Consider the following 18,403-nt stretch of genomic DNA (forward strand, 5'->3'; position numbering starts at 1 on the left):
TTCTGCAGCTTCTCTACCTCTCTCAGCCTTCACAGATTTGAAGAGAATTAGGACCCTGCTCTGAAGGAGGCTTTGACTTAAGGGAATGCTGTGGCTGGTGTGATCTTCTGTCCAGACCACTCCAACTTTCTCCACATCAGCAAAGAGGCTGTTTGCTCTCTTGTAATTCACATGTTCTCTCAAGCAGTACTTTTCATTTCCTTCAAGAGCTTTTGTTTCGCATTCACAAATGGCTAACTGGCACCAGAGGCCTGGCTTTCAGCCTATCTCAGCTTTTAACACGCCTTCTTTGCTAAGCTGAATCATTTCCAGCTTTTGATTTCAAGTGAGAGATGTGTGACTACTCCTTTCACCTGAACACTCAGAGGCCCGTGTGGGGTTATTAATTGGCCTGATTTCAATACTGTTGTGCCTCAAGGAATAGAGAGACCCAAGGAGGGGAGAGAGAGATGGGAATTGCCGTCAGTGGAATACACACACAACATTCACGGATCAAGCTTGTCGTTTTCTATGGGTGAGGCTAACAGTGTCTGCCCCACGATAATTATAGCAGTGACGTCAAACATCAGCGGTCACAGGCCACCATAACAAAGATAGTACAAATAATGAAAAAGTTTGAAATAGTGCATTACCAAAATGTAACACAGAGACACACAAATTGAGCAAATGCTATTGGAAAAAATGGCGCTGGTAGACTTGCTTGAGGCGGGGTTGCCACGGACCTTCAATTTATAAAAACTGTAACAGCCTCAAAGCACGATCCGATGAGGTATGTCTGTATAAAGTGGTAGCCCCAATTTCAGGACAAGAGTGAAAATAGGATAGTCTTCATCTTTCTCTTTGATCAAGACGGGTTCCCCAAGTCCATTTTGGGCCTGGTTTCTTTCACTTATTCATCAACTATTTGAGGCCTCACCTGTGCCAGGCCCTGTGGTCAGTGCAGGGGACAGAGCAACGAATAAGGCAAATGGACCATGCACTCAGGGAGCTTGGGATCTCAGAGGGGGTCACCGAGGCTGGCAGCATGCTTCCTGTCCTTCTTTTACTTCCTGGGTCCCTGCAGAGATGTCGGAGATGAGTAGTGGGGATTCTGTCTTTTGGGCACATTCTGTAGCCTTGATGAGACTTTGGCTCAGAGATTGTGAGTACAGACTCTCCAGCCCTGTCTGCAGAGCTCGGAGGCTTGTGATAAGCCTGACCTCCCACCTCTACCTGCACCGAGGACCTCTGCCTGTTTCCTTGGTATGTTAATGGAGTAGAAGTCTCTTCCACCTCCTCTGCCTCCCAGGCACACAGAGCTAAGGCACTGGGGATGAGCCACCTGTCCACAACTTCCTAAAGAGATCCACACCTCCGTGTGTTTACAAGGCTGAGGCATATGCTCTGGTAGCCCCTGGCCCCTATTCTTCCCCCTTCCTGACCCTCTGGGACTGACCTCCTCTCTTGAAAAGCCTCTTTACCCCCACCTCCTGATGTGAATCGCTTCCCTGTTGCCTTTTGCAGGCTAGCAAAACACCTGTGAGCGCCTCACCTGTAGGGGCAGGGCACTCCGATGCAGACTGGGCAAAGATGATTTTTTACAGATGGAGAAACTGAGGCACGATGAGATCAGCTACCTACCGCTTGTCTTCTCTCTCCCGCCCCCCCCCCCCATTTTGTATACCACTCTCAGCGGGAAAATGCATTATCTGCCCCTAAATCACTTCCATCCTCCCGGATCCCGGCCGTCAGCACAACATTAAAGAATACAGTGTGAGAAATCTTAGGGTAACAATATTCAGGCTTTATTTCCACAAAACTCAGGAGGAGAAGCTTCTTCTGAAGAATTGTCACACTGACTTCAGGTCACAAAACGGAGTAAGTGAAGAAAAGTGGCGGGTTTATCCGATGAGGTTGCTGGCCAAGGAGACACCACAGTGCGGTTGCAAGAGACAAGGGACAGACAGACTGGGTCCCCAACCTGGAAAAAGCAGGTGTCAGCACCTAGATCAAGCCTGACACGGGGGGCGGGGGGATGGGGGGTGGGAAGCTGGGGACGGGGTTGGTCGGACTCCTTGAAGACTGTGGTTTTTCGGCGCCTCAGTGGTGACTGGAAATAATTTTCTAAAAAAGCAAAGAGCAAACGGTAGCAGGTGGCTACTCGGGAATCTGTCCGAACCAAGTGTCCTTTCATCCAGCCTCGGTGCTCCCGGAGTTTCCTGGCGTCGTCCCTGTCTCGCCCGCGGGTCCCCTCACTCTTGCTCCTCCCTGGAACCGATTCTGTGGCTCCGCCCAGGTCATCTACTACCTCTTCCGCCCTGGAACTCACTTCCTCTGCACCTTTGTCTGCAGTCACCTCAGACCCCTCCTCAACCTCTCCTCCTGGCTGGCCCTGCACAGCCCGCCCGTCTCGCCTGCCCTCGGCCCTCGGAGGGCGCTCCCCAGTGTCCTCCGTCACTTCCTCCTGAGTCTCCCTCCACCCCCCACGCGAGGGGCTCCTCCTCAGTGCCCTTAGAGCTTCCGCCCAAAGCAAAGCAAATGCCGGGACCCCAGTTCTGCCCACCCCCCCCTCCCCCGGGTGACTGTGCCTTGCACAGCTCACTCCGCTCAATACTCACCTACCAGAACTTCACCCACTGCAGCAGGCCAGGCTGCACCCGGGAAGCCTGCAGGACAAGGAGAGTGTGAGCCAACGTCGCCCCGTCTCCCCCGCGCCCTGTGGCCTCAGACCCTGTCTCCCACGAGCCACGGTTTCCCTGCCCCGGTACTCACCGAGGAAGAAGGCGTGGCTCCCCCCTGTAAAGAGAAGATCAGAGGAGGTGATGTGGGATGACAGGGACCTCTGTGTCCTCTGCCACGTCCTCGGGGCTCAGGAGGGGCCCAATGGCAGGGGAAGGCACAGACCACGATCATGTCAAAGTCCTTGGGCCTGACCGCGGAGGTTCAGCCCACGGACTTTTTTCAAAGCAGATTTATCAGCCTAAGTACACCTGACCCAAGGTGAGCACACGCTGGCCAGGCAGATGGAAAAGGGGAGATGGGTGCCCCCTGCCTCTGGGTGGAGAAATTCTGGGTGGACAGAAATTGGAGAGTGGACACCCACAGGCGCTGCTGGCTGCTCTGTCGCCTACTTCCAGTCAGTAGGTGACTTCTGATCTCTCAGAAGTCCCGTCCCTGAGGGCAGGGGCTTCCCTGTTCTGAGAGATGGAGGGAAATAGTGCCTGGTTTTTTCACCATCCGAATTAGTACTCAGCACATTCATTCATGGAGTCTGTAAGATGGCTTTCTTTGCAACTGAATGAAACATAATTCTCAGGGTTGTTTTTTGTTATCTTTTTTTTTTTAAGTTTATTTATCTGTTTTGAGAGAGAGAGAGAGAGAGAGAGAGAGAGAGAGAGAGAGAGAATCCCAAGCAGGCTCCACACTGCAGACCCCAAGGTGAGGCTCGAACTCACAAACTGTGAGATCATGACCTGAGCTGAAACTGAGTCAGCCGCTCAACCAACTGAGCCACTCAGGAGCCCCTCTCAGGATTTGTTTGTTTGTTTGTTTGTTTGTTTGTTTTCTGTTACTTCTTTTGTGGAATAAAGCATTAACTTTCCCACGAACCACAAGTTTCTGGGCAAGCTGTCCCCAAGTGCTGGTGTGCCTTCTTCTCCCCCACCTCCCATCCCCCAAGAAATCAGCAGCTAAAGAGGTGGAGGGGACAGACACTAAAAGCAAAGGCTGCTGGGGCGCCTTGGGGGCTCAGTCAAGTAAACATCTGACTTCAGCTCAGGTCATGATCTCAGGGTTCATGGGTTCAAGCCCCGCGTCCGGCTCTGTGTTGACAGCTCAGAGCCTGGAGCCTGCTTCAGATTCTAGGTCTCCCTCTCTCTCTGCCCCTCCACCGCTCATGCTCTGTCTCTCAAAAATAAATAAAGATTAAAAAAAAAAAAAAGAAGCGAAGGCTGCTTGTTTTGCCCTGTGTCGTGTGAGTGCATAAGAGCTGTATATCCCTCTTTGAGAGGATGTTCATTCCCGTTTTCTCCTTCACATGCAATGCAGCCACTGCCCTCTTGTAACGTTTCCTCAGTGAGTGGGTATGAAGAACCCCAAACCTTGAACCCTCCGCTTCCAAAGTGCTCTCAGGGAGCCCGAGTCTCCTTGCAGACCAGACTTTCAAAATGAACAGGATTCGGCCTCAGCTAAACTTGGCAGTGACCCCAGCGAGGAAACAGGGCACTTGGGCATCTTACCTTAGAGGGGATCTTGGCTGAGTACTGCCCACCAGGGGGAGTAGGGTATGCCTGCTGGTTATAGTTGTGCTGTGAAAGAAAGCCAGAGAATTGGGGGGGGGGGGGGAGGCAGAAGAGAAGGGGTGAGGGCATTATGCTGTGGAATAAACACCCCGCCTCCCTGCCTGGGCCACACCTGTCTCCAAGCCCCTGCCTTCCCTCCCTTCCCTTCCTTCCACTCTTTTCTGTAGAATCTCCTCGGGCCAGCCAGGGCCCACAGCCTCCCCCCACACTGTGGTCCGCGCCCCAGCGGCCCTGCCCCCCCCTCCCCTGTAGCTCTCCCAGCTCCTCAAGTGTTACTTAGAAGATGAGGGCAGGACACCAAGGAAAGAAGCGGGGTCTGAACCTGGTGGTCCGGCAACAGATGTCTTACCTTAGAAGTTACAGCTGCCGCCTCTTGCCATCCTGTGCCAGACTGAGAAAAGGACAGAACGGGGGTGTGAAGGAGAGAGAATTTCAGATCGGCCAGCCCTGACGACAAGACCGAGAGGGACCAAGGGCGGAGAGACTCACCTGGCCGGCACCGCCCGACCTCTTCTGGAGCGATGATGGGTCGGCACCCTGGAAGGGAGAGGGAGCCATAGTTAGGGTGCCCTCATCCGTGGCCCATCCGGCCCTGCCTGACTCGCAGCCTGATGCCCAGGCTCGACCCTCCTGCCGGAGCACCAGCACCCACCCACCCCACCACACCCCTGTCCGAGGTCCGTGAGCAGCGCTACCTACAGAGAAGGCAGGGAGCCTGGAGGAAACTGATGGCCCCAATAGATAAAGGACAGATTTCCACACTGAGTGTGGAAGAGCGAGGCAACACCACCCCCACCTGTGCACCTGGGGCTGCAGCAGACTGGCCTGGGACTGAGCAGGGAGCGGTGCGCACACAGGCTTCCCCGGGGGCAGACGCCCACCTCAGCCCAGCCCACCTTCTGCCGAAACCAAGTCCCGCTCTCTCCTTGGCCCCACAATCCCTGTTCACAAACATTGTTCCCGCAGGGCTCCCGGAGGACAGGCTCTTACCCTCAGCAAGTGGAGGCAAAGCGGAGGGATTAGATTAGCTCTGGGCCAGAGAGAGAGAAAGGGGAGAAACATGGGAAGCCAGGTGAGACACAGCGCAGGTGCGCGGCCATCTCCCCTCCACAGTCAAGGCAAGGGGAGAGTTCTCAGCAGCAGGAGAGGAATTCCGTTTCCACGGCCATCCCTTGGCCACCTGGAGCTCACCTGCCTAAGCACAGGGTTGGGATGTGCCTCCTAACTCTTACTTAACTCCCATTGATTTTTTAGCCCCAACACTGAGGTCACAAACTGCTTGACCACAGGTCTCCAGACGTTGTTTGCTTGGTCTGCATTTTTTAAATTAAATTAATTGCAAACAATTAAAACTCAGATTTCCGGGATGCCTGGGTGGCTCCGTCAGTTGAGCATCAGGCTCTTGATTTTGGCTCAGGTCATGATCCCAGGGTCATGGGATCGAGCCCCTCATTGGGCTCTGTGCTGAATGTGGAGCCTGCTTAGGATTCTCTCTCCCATTGCCCCTCTGCCTCGATCATGCTCTCTCTCTCTTCCTCTGACTTCTTCGCTCTCTCTGTCTGTCTGTCTCTCTCTCTCAAATAAAAAAATAAAAATAAAAATCAAATTTCCATCAAATGACATGGCCTCACTGGTACTCATGAACGCATGGCAATATGCAGCGGAAGGGCCTTGACCTCCCCCTTTGCATGGCCCCATCTGTCCAGCCTCACTTGCATGGTCCACATGGATGAGTGACTGGACAACCTTTGCCTCAGTGTCCAAGGCCACTGCCCATACAGAATCAAGGTATGACCTTCTGCAGCACCTAGAGGTTCTGCCCATCCTTCCCAGAACCCAGATATTCAGACCCTCTGAGCCTGCCTGCACTTGACCATGACCTGACCTTCTCCCCCCCCCCACCCCCGTACCATGCCTCCTGTTTTCTTTCAGCCTTCCTCCCTAAAACCCCTTTACCAGTGCTGAGAGTTGACCCCAGATCCAGGCCTCTGTGTCTTCCCTACCTGGTGCCCCACCACCTGCTCACCCTGCAGTACCCACCCAGCTGTGGCTCCCCCTGAACCAGACCACGCCCAGCAGGAAAAGCAGCAGAGCAGAGACAGTGGCCGGCTTCATATTCCTGTGCCTGTGGAGGCCCAGGCCCTTGGCCTCAGCTTTTATCCGCGGGAGGACCGCCCACCCTACTGCTCCAATGACTCCCAAGAGCTTCTCTCTCCCACCCCACCCCCACTCAGTGTTGCAGACAGGGAGGAGAGTGGGAAGGGAGGGAGGCACCCTCCCTCAGCAGGGAGCGTAAACAACAGGGACCAAGTCCACAAGCCATTGCCAAGGCCCTAGATCCCGTGTCCCCAGAGCTGAGCCAGCCAACCCCAGAATGAGAGGTTCTGCCACCCTTACCTCGATAATTGCTTTCCAGTTCAGGAAAGGGGTGTTGTGTTTGAAATCCTGGAGGGAGGAGAAGAGGTGAGTGGGCCGGAGTATGACAGCTTGATGGGAAGTTTTGGGCTGATGTGCAGGCATGAGCCTGGGTGTGGTTCGGGGGTTAGATGAAGAGAGCATAGGGGAGGCTGAGGGTGTCAGCACTTCTGATGGTACTTGGGTGAGATCACCATCTCAAAAGTGACAAGAGGGTGAATTTTGCAACAGGTGGGCTGGAGCTTGAGGGAGGTGGTGAGAGGGACAGGTGACCGGGATCCCCAGTTCTTCAAAAAGTGGGAGGTCTCCTACCTCCCAGAGCCGGCTGAAGTAGAGGAGGGCCCGTGTGCTGGGGGGTGGGACTTGGCCCTGTAGAGGAAAGGCGGGGTGCAGGTTAGCAAGGAGCTGGGTCCGCTGCTCACCTGCACCCCTGTTCCCACTCTCACCATTGCAGCCTTTAGACTTTCATCCCAAACTAAGGTTTGGGGGAAGCCGGGTGTCTTCAGGGACACCAGAAAATGGCTTTTGGAAGCAGAGGGAGAGAGAGGCTAGATCTTCGAGGCCACTAAGCAGCTCCCCTCCCCAGGCACGTGCCCCATGCTCATCACTATCCCTGTTTCCCCAGCAGAACTCATCAGCATCCCTGAAGCAAAACCTCAGGACCAGGACCTGCCCCCAGAGCTTCCCGCCTTCCTACCTGCCCTTCCATCTCCAGCCCATTTCCCAAAGCTGAGGGCTGCAGTAGACCCTTCCAGACTCCCCCGGGGAACAACAGTGGAGACGTAAGAAAGCAGCAGAGACCAGGAGTGTGGGGCAGCTAAGGTTTATTTCGAGGCTAAGGGTTGAGATTAGTGGCGGGATAGTGATGTTTTAAGAAGGGGTGGGAGGGGGGCTCCCATCCATCTGGTAGCTCCTTGTCTGGAGGTCACGGGGTGCGAAAGCTCCTCTGGTCCTGGGCAAAGAAATAAGTTCTAAGAGGGAGCTCGAGGAATAGGAATTCAGGCCGTAGTGGGCCAAGTCAGGGGCGGATCGGGCCTCCGCTGCTGAAATCTGCAGGGATCTTTTTGCCCACGGCTGTCATCCAGTCAAATCCAGATATTCCAGTTGGGCTTGAAACCCTCATACTTGCCAAGAACTGTTACGTATATTCTCCTTGTCCTCACTGGTCAGTCCGGTCCTCCTTGTGAAGGAGATGGACTCTCTGTTCTCTCCTCTGCCCATCTCTGCCCTGCCCCAGTTCCTAGATCTGCTCCTGGGGAAGCCGCCCCAAATGAATCCTGCCTAACTGTGAGCACTCTCCTTTTACCGGCCCCATAGACGTGCGAGAACGTCGACTGCCTTCCTGGACCCAGGGAGGTATGAGTATGTGCCTCCGACCCTAAGTTCCCGGTAATCGGGGTTGAGGGGACCTGTTTCTCTATAAAACAGAAACAGTCTATTTGCTCATGTTCATCCAGACCAGAACCGCGCTGCTGCTGGGAACTTCTGCCTACTGTACCTTTCACAGCCCCATCTTATTCCCCAAGGGGCAGCCTTGGCCTTACTGAGGGTGAGGCTCTGCCCATGCCTCCCTCGTTTCCCCCACCAGTTTTAGAGGTTAGGGACCCTTGTTCTTGCTTCTTTTGTGTTAAGGGTCAGAAGCTTAGAGACTGTGACAGACAGGGGGCCTGGGGCTGCTGGAGAACAAGCACCCCCCAACCCCTCCTCACCACCCCCACCCGAGGCAAGAAGCAGCTGCTACTCAGCTCTGGTCTTTGGGAGCTCAAGGAAAGAGGGGCCCTGTGTTGCCACATTTTTCAAGAGAAGCCAGAATTCCAAGTCATTTTGTAAAATTTCTGACGTTGGCAACTAGTTCATAATGCTTTAAAAAAAAGAATGGATTGGGGCACCTGGGTGGGTCAGTTGGTTAAGCGTCCGACTTCAGCTCAGGTCATGATCACACGGTTCATGGGTTCAAGCCCCGTGTCAAGCTCTGTGCCAATGGCTAGCACAGAGCCTGGAGCCTGTTTCAGATTCTGTGTCTCCCTCTCTCTCTGACCCTCCCCTGCTCACACACTCTCTCTCTCTCTCCCTTTCCCTCTCTCTCTCTCTCTCTCTCAGAAATAAATAAAAAACATTTAAAAAAAAAAAAAAAGAAAGAAAGAAAGAATGGATCATGGGGCGCCGGGGTGGATCATCGGCTAAGCATCCGACTCTTGATTTGGGCTCGGGTCATGATCTCAGGGTTGGTGAGATGAAGCCTCACTCTGTGCTGAGTGTGGAGCCTGCCTGAGATTCTCCCTCTCCTTCCCTCTCTGCCCCCCACCCCGCCCCCAGCTCACGCTCTCTCTCTCTCAAAATAAATAAATAAACATTTAGTGTAAAAAAAAAAAATAGAGTAGGTCAGAGAAAGCACACCAGTGGGCTGTCACTTGCAAATTCTGCCTTTGGTATTGGTCTGGGTTGTTTATCTGCCTCTGCTCTGGAGGCACACCTGCTATTTGGGTGTCAATCAGCCTGGCTAGGGGGGATCCCCTGAAGCTGGAAGGCTGGGCAGGGAGGAAGGAGAAGGGGGTTCAGGGCCCCAAGTGCCTCCTAAGCTCACGCAGGCACAGGGCCCAGCACGCCTGGCCCCCAGCAGGCACCTGGTACACACCTGCCTCCTGCCCCTCCTCTCAGCCTCCGTCCTCCCTTGTGGGGCCTTTCCGGTCCTCCCAGACAGTGAGGTCCACCCCTTACCCGGCCTCTGTGGCCTCTCCCGTTTCCCGAGGACTAGGCCTCCTCACTCTCCCATAACCTTCCAGGTCTCCAAGGGGAAACTGAGCTTGAGACCTGCTCGGTCTGCGCTGCACATTGAGACCTGAAAGAGGCCCACTCCTTCCTCATCCCTGACTCCCAGCTGTTTCCGAACTCTGACCACCCCTTCGCATCTGTGGTCCTTCCTCGTCATCGCTGTCCCTTTTTTAAGCACTGGGCGAAACACTCCCTTAGTAGCCACCATCGTCTCCCCCGGTCCCCACAGCTCTTCTCCATTCCCCTTCCCCCCGGAGATCAGAATGGCATAGACTTCCAGCCCTTACCTTATTTATAGCGTCCCAGTTAATGAAACCCAGCTTGGATTTAAAATTCTGCAGAGGAAAAAGAAAAAAGGAAAATGGCAAACTGGGCCATAATGCAATTGGCGCAGGGTCTTGGGGCAGGAGAGGTCAAGGCCCACCACTGATGGTGGTTGGTTATGGAAAGAGGAGTTCAGCCTGCAGGGCAGAGGGATAGGGGTTTGCCTTTCCAACAGTGAGCAGAGCAATCTGGCCGAACTCACCTTCCAGAAGGTGTCGAAGTTGAAGAGCCCAGGAGACGTCTGAGAGTCCTAAGACACCAGGGAGAAATGGGATGAGAGTGGGAACCCCCCTTGTGAGCCAGAGGCAGGCGCAGGCGCTCTGGGGCTCAGGAGGGGACACAGAGGTTGCTTGACACCACGGTCCGGGCCCAAGGTGGGGTGATGCCTCCACTCACCAAGGTATTGATCCCACTGACAGCTTCACCTCCTCCACTGGACCCTTGCCACTGGGTAGGAAGGGGGGACTAATTTTCAAAGTCTGTGCCTCCTGTCACACATGCCACTTGTCAACCTGCTCCTAGCTCACCATCTCTGCCTTGGCTCGAGCTCTGTGCACTCTCTGTAAAGTCACCTTCTCTTCTTTTTCACACAGCAGCCAGGAAGCCCACCTTCCTGGAATATATGCCACTTCCGAGAATAACCCTGCCCAGTCCCTTGAATCATATTCATATTCTAACTCCCCCTGCCCCCACTCTGTGTAGCCTGCCCCCAAAACACCACTAGGAAGTACCGTGTGGTCCCACCACGCGCTTCGCACGTGCCTTATCTTGCCACGTTCCCGTGTGGAGGTGTCTCCACTGTACAGACAAGGAAACCAAACCCAGAACCATCGGCAGCTTTGCCTCAGGATCCGTCTCCTTGTCGGACTCCAGGGTCCAGATCCTGAGCCACCTTGGCAGTTGCAGAAAGTTCTGCAGTAACTGGGGTGGGGGCAGTGAGCAAGTTAGGCTCTGCCGTCCCCGTTTGACCCGAGAGGAGGCCGAGGCTCAGAGCGGTCAGCTGACCGGCCTGAAGGTGTACAGATGACAGGTGATACAGCTGTCAGTTGAACCCCCATCTACTAACTCAAAATTCATTGCCTTTCCACTTGTCAACACTGCCTTCTCAAGTATGGTTCCCAAATGAAGCCCCTTGACCAGTCCTCTGTTACTTCCGGCTATGCTGCCCCTCACAGTGATAACACGGCTCTGACCAAAGTCCAAAGGAGGGAGAGAATGAGTGAGTGGAGAAGGAGACAGGGATCCCAGACCTTTGTCTGGTCTCCTGATGGTTACCCGACATAGACTCAGGGCAGCTGCGAGAAGACACTGATACTTCTATTTATTTTCCTGGTCCCTTAGCACTCTGTCCTCACCTGCCACAGTCCCTGCTCACCTGATAATTGCCTTGGGAGCCCCCAACGACGTGACTGCCTTCTTTGTTTATTTCCTGGGGAGAGAGAAAATGGAGAAGAGTCGGTGGGAAAGCAGGGAAGATGCGGGATGAGAGGGCAGGACAGCAGAATGTGGGCAAGGGACTCCTGAATCAGGGGACTGGAGATTTCCCGGGACCCCGAGAGAGGCCCTTCTCCCCAGGCAGCTCCATCTTCCCTGGCAAATCTTGCCTCAACTTCTTGTGGATTAAGCTAGTGCTCACTTACGATACTTTCAGGTAACATAACCACCTCTTTCTGTTCACGTCTGCAAACTGCCCAAAATCCAACAGGAAGGGCCTTGGCCACCAAAGTATCTGAATTATCCTCTGGTTTTGAGGCAGAAGCCCCCGGAGTGTTAGACTAAATTGGTTCAAACTGCAGTGCCCAGTCTGTGCTGATGTTTTGCTTTGGTCAGAAAGGTGACACTAGCTGGGCAGTCAGTGGGAGCCAAGGAAGCCCAGCGTAGCCTGACTCGTCTCCTCCTAAGTGAGAGGTAGGCGCCTCCGGAGCCCCACTTCCCGGGGCTAAGATGAATTCCCAGAGCCAAGGTCAAGAACGGGCCGCGCCGTGGGACTATCTGCCTTGCTGGTATCGCTACTGCAGAGTTGACCTCTATCCCATTCTCCTACCACCAGTCTCTACTCAAGGCCTGGTATCTCCTTACCCTGACATCGCCAGAGCCGCCAGGCCCTCTCTGTCCTCCTCCGAAGCCCTGAGGATGAGACACGAAACACAGGTCATTGTTCTAGATCTTGGGTCCATCCCTGCAAATTTTTGTGCTGATTTAATACAATTCTTCTGAAAACACTCATGGGATTCTCTTTTGGAACATGTCAAAATAATCTTGGAATTCATCTGGGAAAATGAGTGTCTAAGAATAGGTGAGAAAACACTGGAAAAGACGGAGCAAGGGAGGACTTGTACTGATAGATATTAATGTGCCGTAAAGAAAGGAGTGCCCAGCACAGATGAGCCTGTTTAGCCAAGTAGAACCGCCCAGGTTCTACCCCCTGGGTGGCTCAGTCGGTTAAGCATCTGACTTCAGGTTGGGTCATGATCTCATGGTTTGTGAGTTTGAGCCCCGCATCAGGCTCTATGATGACAGTGTGGAGCCTACTTGGGATTCTCTCCCTCCCACTCTCTCTCTCTCTCCCCTCACCTCCCATTCACACTTTCTCCTTCCAAATAAATAAATAAACTTTGAAAAAAAGTATAACCCCCATAGAAGCTCTCCCAAAATATGAAGGTATTCACAAGCAACATTTTTACATCAGTGGCGGAAACAATTCAGTGCATGCGGCTGGGAACACCAGTTCAGTGTTCGCGGGGGGGGGGGGGGGGGGGGGGGGGAAGGTGCAAGGGAGCCTCGTTATACCTCACTGGCTCCCTCCCTTCTGTTTTTATCTGACTTCCCCCTTCCTAAGAAAGCACACAGCTCTGATCCAAAGTGTGGGTTAAGTTGAGCCGATCTGAGGAACTGGACTAGATTGTATACAGCAAAGTCAAGTCCAGATGGATGAAAGAGTTAAATAGAAACAATGAAATTATAGAAGTAGTTCTAGAAGAAAATAAAAGCCTTTTTTATTTTCAAGAGCAGAAACCACGGAAGAAAAGACTGATCTATGTGACTACATATTTAAGGCTTTGGTACGTAAAACACTAGAAATAGAGTTTACAGACTGGGAGCTCTTCTGACACCTGTCGACCCATCGAGATTAGTATCTCTGGTGTCCAAGGAGCCTGGTATGCAGGGAGCCTTCTCAATGTGGCGCCACCACCCCAAGCCTTCTCCCTGTCGGTCAGCTGCGCTCACACCAACCATGGTCCAGCCCCAGCCACCTTGCCCAGAACCTGATAGAAACCAGAATCTCAGCCCCACCCCAGGCCTGCTGACTCACGGCCTGCATTTTCACAAGACTCTAGGTGATTGGTGGGGACCTTAGCATAACAATTCCTCTTGTCAGTGCTGCAGGTGCTGACAGAAAGCCCAGATTTCCAGAATAACCAGGAGGGAAGTGAACGCTTTCAACACACAGTTTCCAAATGCTGTCGAAAAGGTCACGGGACTCTGTTCATTGGCCAGGTGGGTGTAGGTCATTAGAAATGATTATATTTCTAAAAGGACTGGTTTCTATGTGCTTTTTCACAGCTCCATCTACGGTATAAAGAGAGGCACATCGCGTGAGGATTTGCAACTCATGATTACTTTGGAGATTAGTGAGTTCATGTAGGAGTCAGCATTCGCTTTCTTCATCACGGACGGACCCGGGGCTGAGCAGGGTTGGGCCCAGTCCCAAAGTTTGGCTCTTACCTGACCCCCAGATCCTCCAGACACGCGGGCTTCATTCCCTGGGGTGTTACACTGAGAGAGAGAGAGAGAGAGAGAGAGAAAAGGCTTTCTCTCTGTTGCCACGGGGCAAACCAACCCCAGCCCCCAAACTGCAGCACGCTACCCCCAAGGTTAGCCCACATCCGCCCCGAGCAACACACCCCCTCCCAGCTCTGGCCGTTGCTCTCCCAACTCTCCCATCCTCCGAGGGGCCTCAGCACCCCCTTATCTTCCCTTCTCCAGAGAAAGGAGGGAGATCTGTGCTCAGCGGACACTCACCTCGGGTTTATTTCCACCACTGCTTCCGCTACCACCGCCGCTACCAGAGGAAGAGCCGGTATTGTATCCCTAGGAGGGAAAGCAAGAGTCCATACAGGGTCTTCAAAGGACTCGCTGAGAACCAAGTTGTTTCTGGGGTGCCATGATTCTTTTTACTCCCCTGTCCCCAGCCTCCATCTCTTCCCATCTTTAGCTAGCCAGTCACCGAGGGAAGTAACTCGGAGCACAAAGGCCCTGTGTGGCCAAGTGTATTTGGAAATGGGGGCCAGTCTGGGGATTCTGAGCTATTGTCTCCTCTTCCCCTCCCCCACCCCCCGGGCTCCCGACATGCCAGAAGTAAAGAGCCTTGACCCTGGCACCCAAGGGCTCGGTCTGGCCCCCTCCTGCCTCTCTTCCCCACTCTCTCTCCTGGAACCTAGAAAGGGGAAGGGACCCCTCGAGTCCTTACCTGGGAGCCTGAGTAGCTGCTTTGATCAAAATTCCTAGAATTTTCTAAGGGACAGTCCTAGATGGGGAAGCAGATAGTACAAGGAGCAGTAAATTAAAGTGGTTTGTGTGACCTGGCTTGTTCTAGTCACCTCCCTCTTGTGGCCCGAAAGCTTTCCCAGATACCCAAGAAAGCCGACTGTGTCCCCCCTGCCGGCCCCTCTGTGGGAGAGCCCTCGCTGAGCTCATGGTCCCCCCCTGGCCCCTCACCCCTGATTGTATCAGTGTCATCTACACCGCGGCTCCGTAAATGTCCTTTCTCCATGTGTGCGACAGGCCGGCCCCTGTTCCCTGAGGAGCTCCCCAAGCAGGTGTCCTGTTTTCCCGTGTCCACCTCTCTCCCTCCGTCTGCCACCCCCGTCTCTGGTCAGGTCTGCCCAGTGGACACGCGTGCAGGCGCGGGTGAGACTCAAGAGAGAGCATCCGCACTGGCACGGAGCGCAGGACACGGGAGCCCCGGGAGCTAGCAGCGCGCAGGGCGCCCCTTGCCGGGAACTAGAAAGGAGCCCCGCCTGCTGGGCCGGGAAGGTGGGGAGCGTGGCCCGGGGCCCCCAGGGGAAGACCTCGGAGGGCGGCTCCTCAGCAGGGGCCACCAGGGGCGGCGCTGCACCTCTGCCTTCAGCCAGGGAGCAGGACTCACCCAGCTGGGCCCGGAGCTGCCACCGCCATTGCTGCCACTGCTGCTGCCGCCATTGCTGCCACTGCTGCTGCCACTACTGCCACTGCTGCCACCGCTGCTGCCACCACTGCTGCCACCGCTGCTGCTGCCACCACTGCCACTGCTGCCGCCGCCGTTGCCACCGCTTCCCTGAGGGGCAAGAGAGAAGAGTGAGAGAAGAGAGAAGAGAGCAGAGTGAGAACGCCAGTCGAGGACATGGGATCTTGTTCGCTCCCCTCCCGCGTCCCCTCCCTCCTTGCTCAGGCAAGTCCCCTGCACAGTCAGGTGAGCAGAGATTGTCGTCTGCTGTGCAAAATGCCCCCGGCCGCCCAGCCCCTTACCCCGGAGTTGCCAGAGGAGCTTCCGCCTGAGCCGGAGGGTGGGGGGTTGGTGCACTGCGGAGGAGAGTTTCCAGACCTCAGTCAGAGCTGCTGCCACGGCCAGGCTCTCCCGCCTCCTGTGGCTTGGCCTCCGTCCCCCCCTGGTTCTCCCCCAAGCCCCGTCCCACTCGCCCCCCCTCCTCCGGGTCGCTTGGCCCAACCCATCTCTTCCCCGTCCAAGTGGCCTTGTACCTCAGTCTCCCCTGTCCCAATCCTTCTCTCCTTCCTCTTCATCTCGCCTCCTTTCCATCTCACACGCCCGGACACCCTCTGCTTGCCCGCACCCGTCCCCTCACCTCTGCATGTGACTTGCTGCTGCCTCTCACTGAGCCGTAACCGGGCTGGACCACGGTCCCCTGCAGAGAGGGTCAGGCTGAGTGTGGGGACTGAGGGGGCCTGGCCGACAGATGAGGGAGGCGTGGAGACTGCAGGCCTGAAGGGCAGGAGGTGGCGAGCATCAGGGCTGGGGTGGTCACGTACCTGAGCGTTGGGCCCCCAGCTGGGAGAGCCTCCATTGGCTCCTTGGCCCCAGGCGCCTCCCTGAGGGTGGGTTCCGAAGCTGCCATCCGAACCTCCGGGGTACCCCTGGCCCCAGGGGGTGCCCAGGCCTCCAGGATTACCCTGGCTGTGGCCTCCGGAGCCACCCTGGGCACCAAAGATGCCATGGCCTCCAGATGGAGGCTGGCCGTTGGTTCCCTGCAAGAGCAACATGCCCGCACTCAGTGCGAGTGACTGTCCCCCCTCGTCATGGGGAGGCAGGACAAAGGCAGAGGCGGGCGGAGGGAGACGCCAAGGTGGGGAAGGAAGGATGCATAACTTGGAGGGACACCACCCCAGACAGCCACAGGTAAGAGACCTTCCCGCCCGTGGGTCATCCCTCCAGCCCACTCCAAGACCCACCCCAGGCGCCCACAGCCTCCCGCTTCCACACGGGGCTTCCGGCTACTCACCCAAGCACCACTGCCGCCAGGCATGGCCTGCCCGGAGCCGTGAGCCGCATCTCCTCCAAGCCGAATGGTGTTCTCAGCCTGCCTGCCAGCCTCATCCCCAGGGTTCCCAAGGCCCTGGGCTGCCCCCTCCATGCCGCGGCTCAGGGCCTGCCTGCTGGCAGAGCCGGCGGCCCCTCCGGTCCCTTGGCCGACGGCCTCTTCGACTCCGTGGCTAATGGCGTCTCCCAGCCCCTGTCCAATGGCATCTCCCACCCCGTGTCCCATGGCCTGCCCTACCTCTGCTCCGACCTCCTCCCCTCCTCTCAGCAACGGGCCAGCCTCCCCACCGCCCAGGCACAGGGCCAGCAGGAGGCAGGCCAGGGAGCCCTGCAACCTCATCTCTGCCTCGCTTCGTCTCTCCCTCCTGTCTTCTTCCCACCTGAGTCTGCTTCTCTTTGCCCTTTCTCTTCCTCCGTGCCCGCGTGCCCTCCCCTGCTCTCTTCCTCCTTCTGACTTCTTCTCCCTCCCTCCAGGCGTGCGGCCTTCTCTCTCCTTTCCCAGACTCCCCTGCCTTCCCAGAGTCCTCCTCCCTGCCACTACTCCTTATACTGCAGCTTGGGAGAAGGTGACAGGGCTGGGCAGCCCTGAGTCCCTCCCTCGTGACTCAGGGCCAGCCAGCCACCGATAGGGTAATGAGCTGTAATTGTGAGTCCGAGAATCTGTGTTGAAACAGAGAGGGAGCCAGGGCATCAGGGAGGGAAGAAGAAATGGGATGAGGCAGGTGCCAAAGTGTTCCGATTTCCCAACCTTAGGAATTTGGGGCGCAGGGTGGGGATGGGGGCATCTGAGGAGACAGGTGGTTGGTGTCTGCTAGAAGGGGTGGGATGGAGGGGACTTAGGAGAGAGGAGCCACAGGCAGCACCCAGCCAGGGAGGCAAGCGTAGGGAACCCAGTGAGGTGGGACCCACGAGGTGGAAGCCAGCCTGGGTCAGGGGCACCAGGATGAGAGGCGGGTGTCCTTTCTTGGCCTTGCTGTCTTGGTCTCGGTGACCTTGGTCTCTGCCATCTGTCTTTCCTCCCATATTGTCACCTCAGGGTGACTGGCCTCACCCTCTCCCATACCTTCCAGCCCGTAGAGAGCCTGGGAGCTGCGAGACTGCCCTCAGCGGGGACCCCAGGCTCCAGGGAAGGAAGTGGCCCGAGGACGGCAGCCAGGGCATCTCAGCACTGGGGCTGCTCTTGGCCAAGACAGCTGGGTGCGGAGCAGGGGAGCTGGGCGGGCCGGCCACCCCCAGGGAGCGAGTGGGAGGAGGCAGCTGACCCAGGCACCCAACCTGTTTACCTGGCCCACAGGGGGCACGAGTGTGAGCTCACAGCCTCCTGGGAGGCCCGGGACTGCTGCTCGCCCCACCCACCCCTGTCTCCGCAGGGCCCGGGCTGCACCAGCAAGGGAGGAGGGGTCCGCGTGAGGGCTCCCCCCCCCCCACCGCATCCCAGCTCAGGACGCAGAACTCCCCATCTCTCACCCCTGTTTAGCACCCGGGGGGGCTTCTCTGCTCCCAGGGCCCCGGGGCCTCCCACTTGCCCCCGGGCCTTGTATCACTGGGACTCATCACCGAGTTAGGAGGGGCCAGTTTCCATCCGCTTTCTCAATGCCTCTCAGTCAGTCTCTCTCCACCCCAGCACCAACTTGTAACATCCTCTCACCGTGTAAACACAATCCCGGTCTGGTCCCAGCAGCTCCTACCTCCCTGTTATTCCACCTCTCTTTAATGCTAATAATAATGGGGACAGTGGTAATAACAATATAATAATCATGGCAGCTTCAGTTTACCAAAGGTCTTCTTTGTGCCCAGCGCCGGACGAAGCGCTTCGAGGCTCACACAGCCCTGGGAGATAGTCTTCTTATAACCCTGTTTAGAGAACGACAATCTGGGGCTCAGAGGGGAGCGGTGGGGGTGTGGGGTGTGGGGTAGAGCCAGAGCCCAGCCCAGGCCTGCCCCGCTCCAGAGCCCTGCTGCTAGCACCTTCTGTCTCAGACCTCCCCGCCCCCTCAAAACCTTCACTCTTCTCTGGATAGAATTGGCTGTGGTTTTGCCCTGGGGCCTCGTGGGGGGGGGGGGGGGGGGGGGGGGG

General features: G+C 56.1%; 1 protein-coding gene across 6 annotated transcripts; it reads right to left on the reverse strand.

The window, feature by feature from the left end:
* Positions 1-1,764: 1,764 nt before the first annotated feature.
* Positions 1,765-16,856, reverse strand: DMKN (dermokine). 6 transcript variants are annotated; one of them, XM_039249600.1, is made up of 21 exons: positions 16,289-16,855; positions 15,819-16,034; positions 15,635-15,694; positions 15,300-15,353; positions 14,941-15,108; positions 14,263-14,319; positions 13,815-13,883; positions 13,518-13,568; positions 11,871-11,918; positions 11,167-11,220; positions 10,188-10,238; positions 9,994-10,041; positions 9,755-9,802; positions 7,008-7,064; positions 6,678-6,725; positions 4,770-4,817; positions 4,630-4,671; positions 4,218-4,286; positions 2,752-2,775; positions 2,598-2,645; positions 1,765-1,922 (listed from the first exon to the last, which is right to left on the reverse strand). In XM_039249600.1, the coding sequence occupies exons 1-20, from the start codon at positions 16,664-16,666 to the stop codon at positions 2,598-2,600; spliced, it is 1,638 nt and encodes a 545-aa protein (XP_039105531.1). In that variant the 5' UTR covers positions 16,667-16,855; the 3' UTR covers positions 1,765-1,922. The 6 variants fall into 6 exon arrangements, with proteins under 6 accessions (XP_039105531.1, XP_039105532.1, XP_039105530.1 ...); XM_039249601.1 differs by having other exon boundaries at positions 1,765-1,960; XM_039249599.1 differs by having other exon boundaries at positions 1,765-2,103; positions 16,289-16,854.
* Between the last annotated feature and the right edge of the window lie 1,547 nt (positions 16,857-18,403).

Source organism: Hyaena hyaena, unplaced genomic scaffold (genome assembly GCF_003009895.1).
Source record: "Hyaena hyaena isolate Hyena2069 unplaced genomic scaffold, ASM300989v1 scaffold_345, whole genome shotgun sequence".
NCBI classification, from domain to species: Eukaryota; Metazoa; Chordata; class Mammalia; order Carnivora; family Hyaenidae; genus Hyaena; species Hyaena hyaena.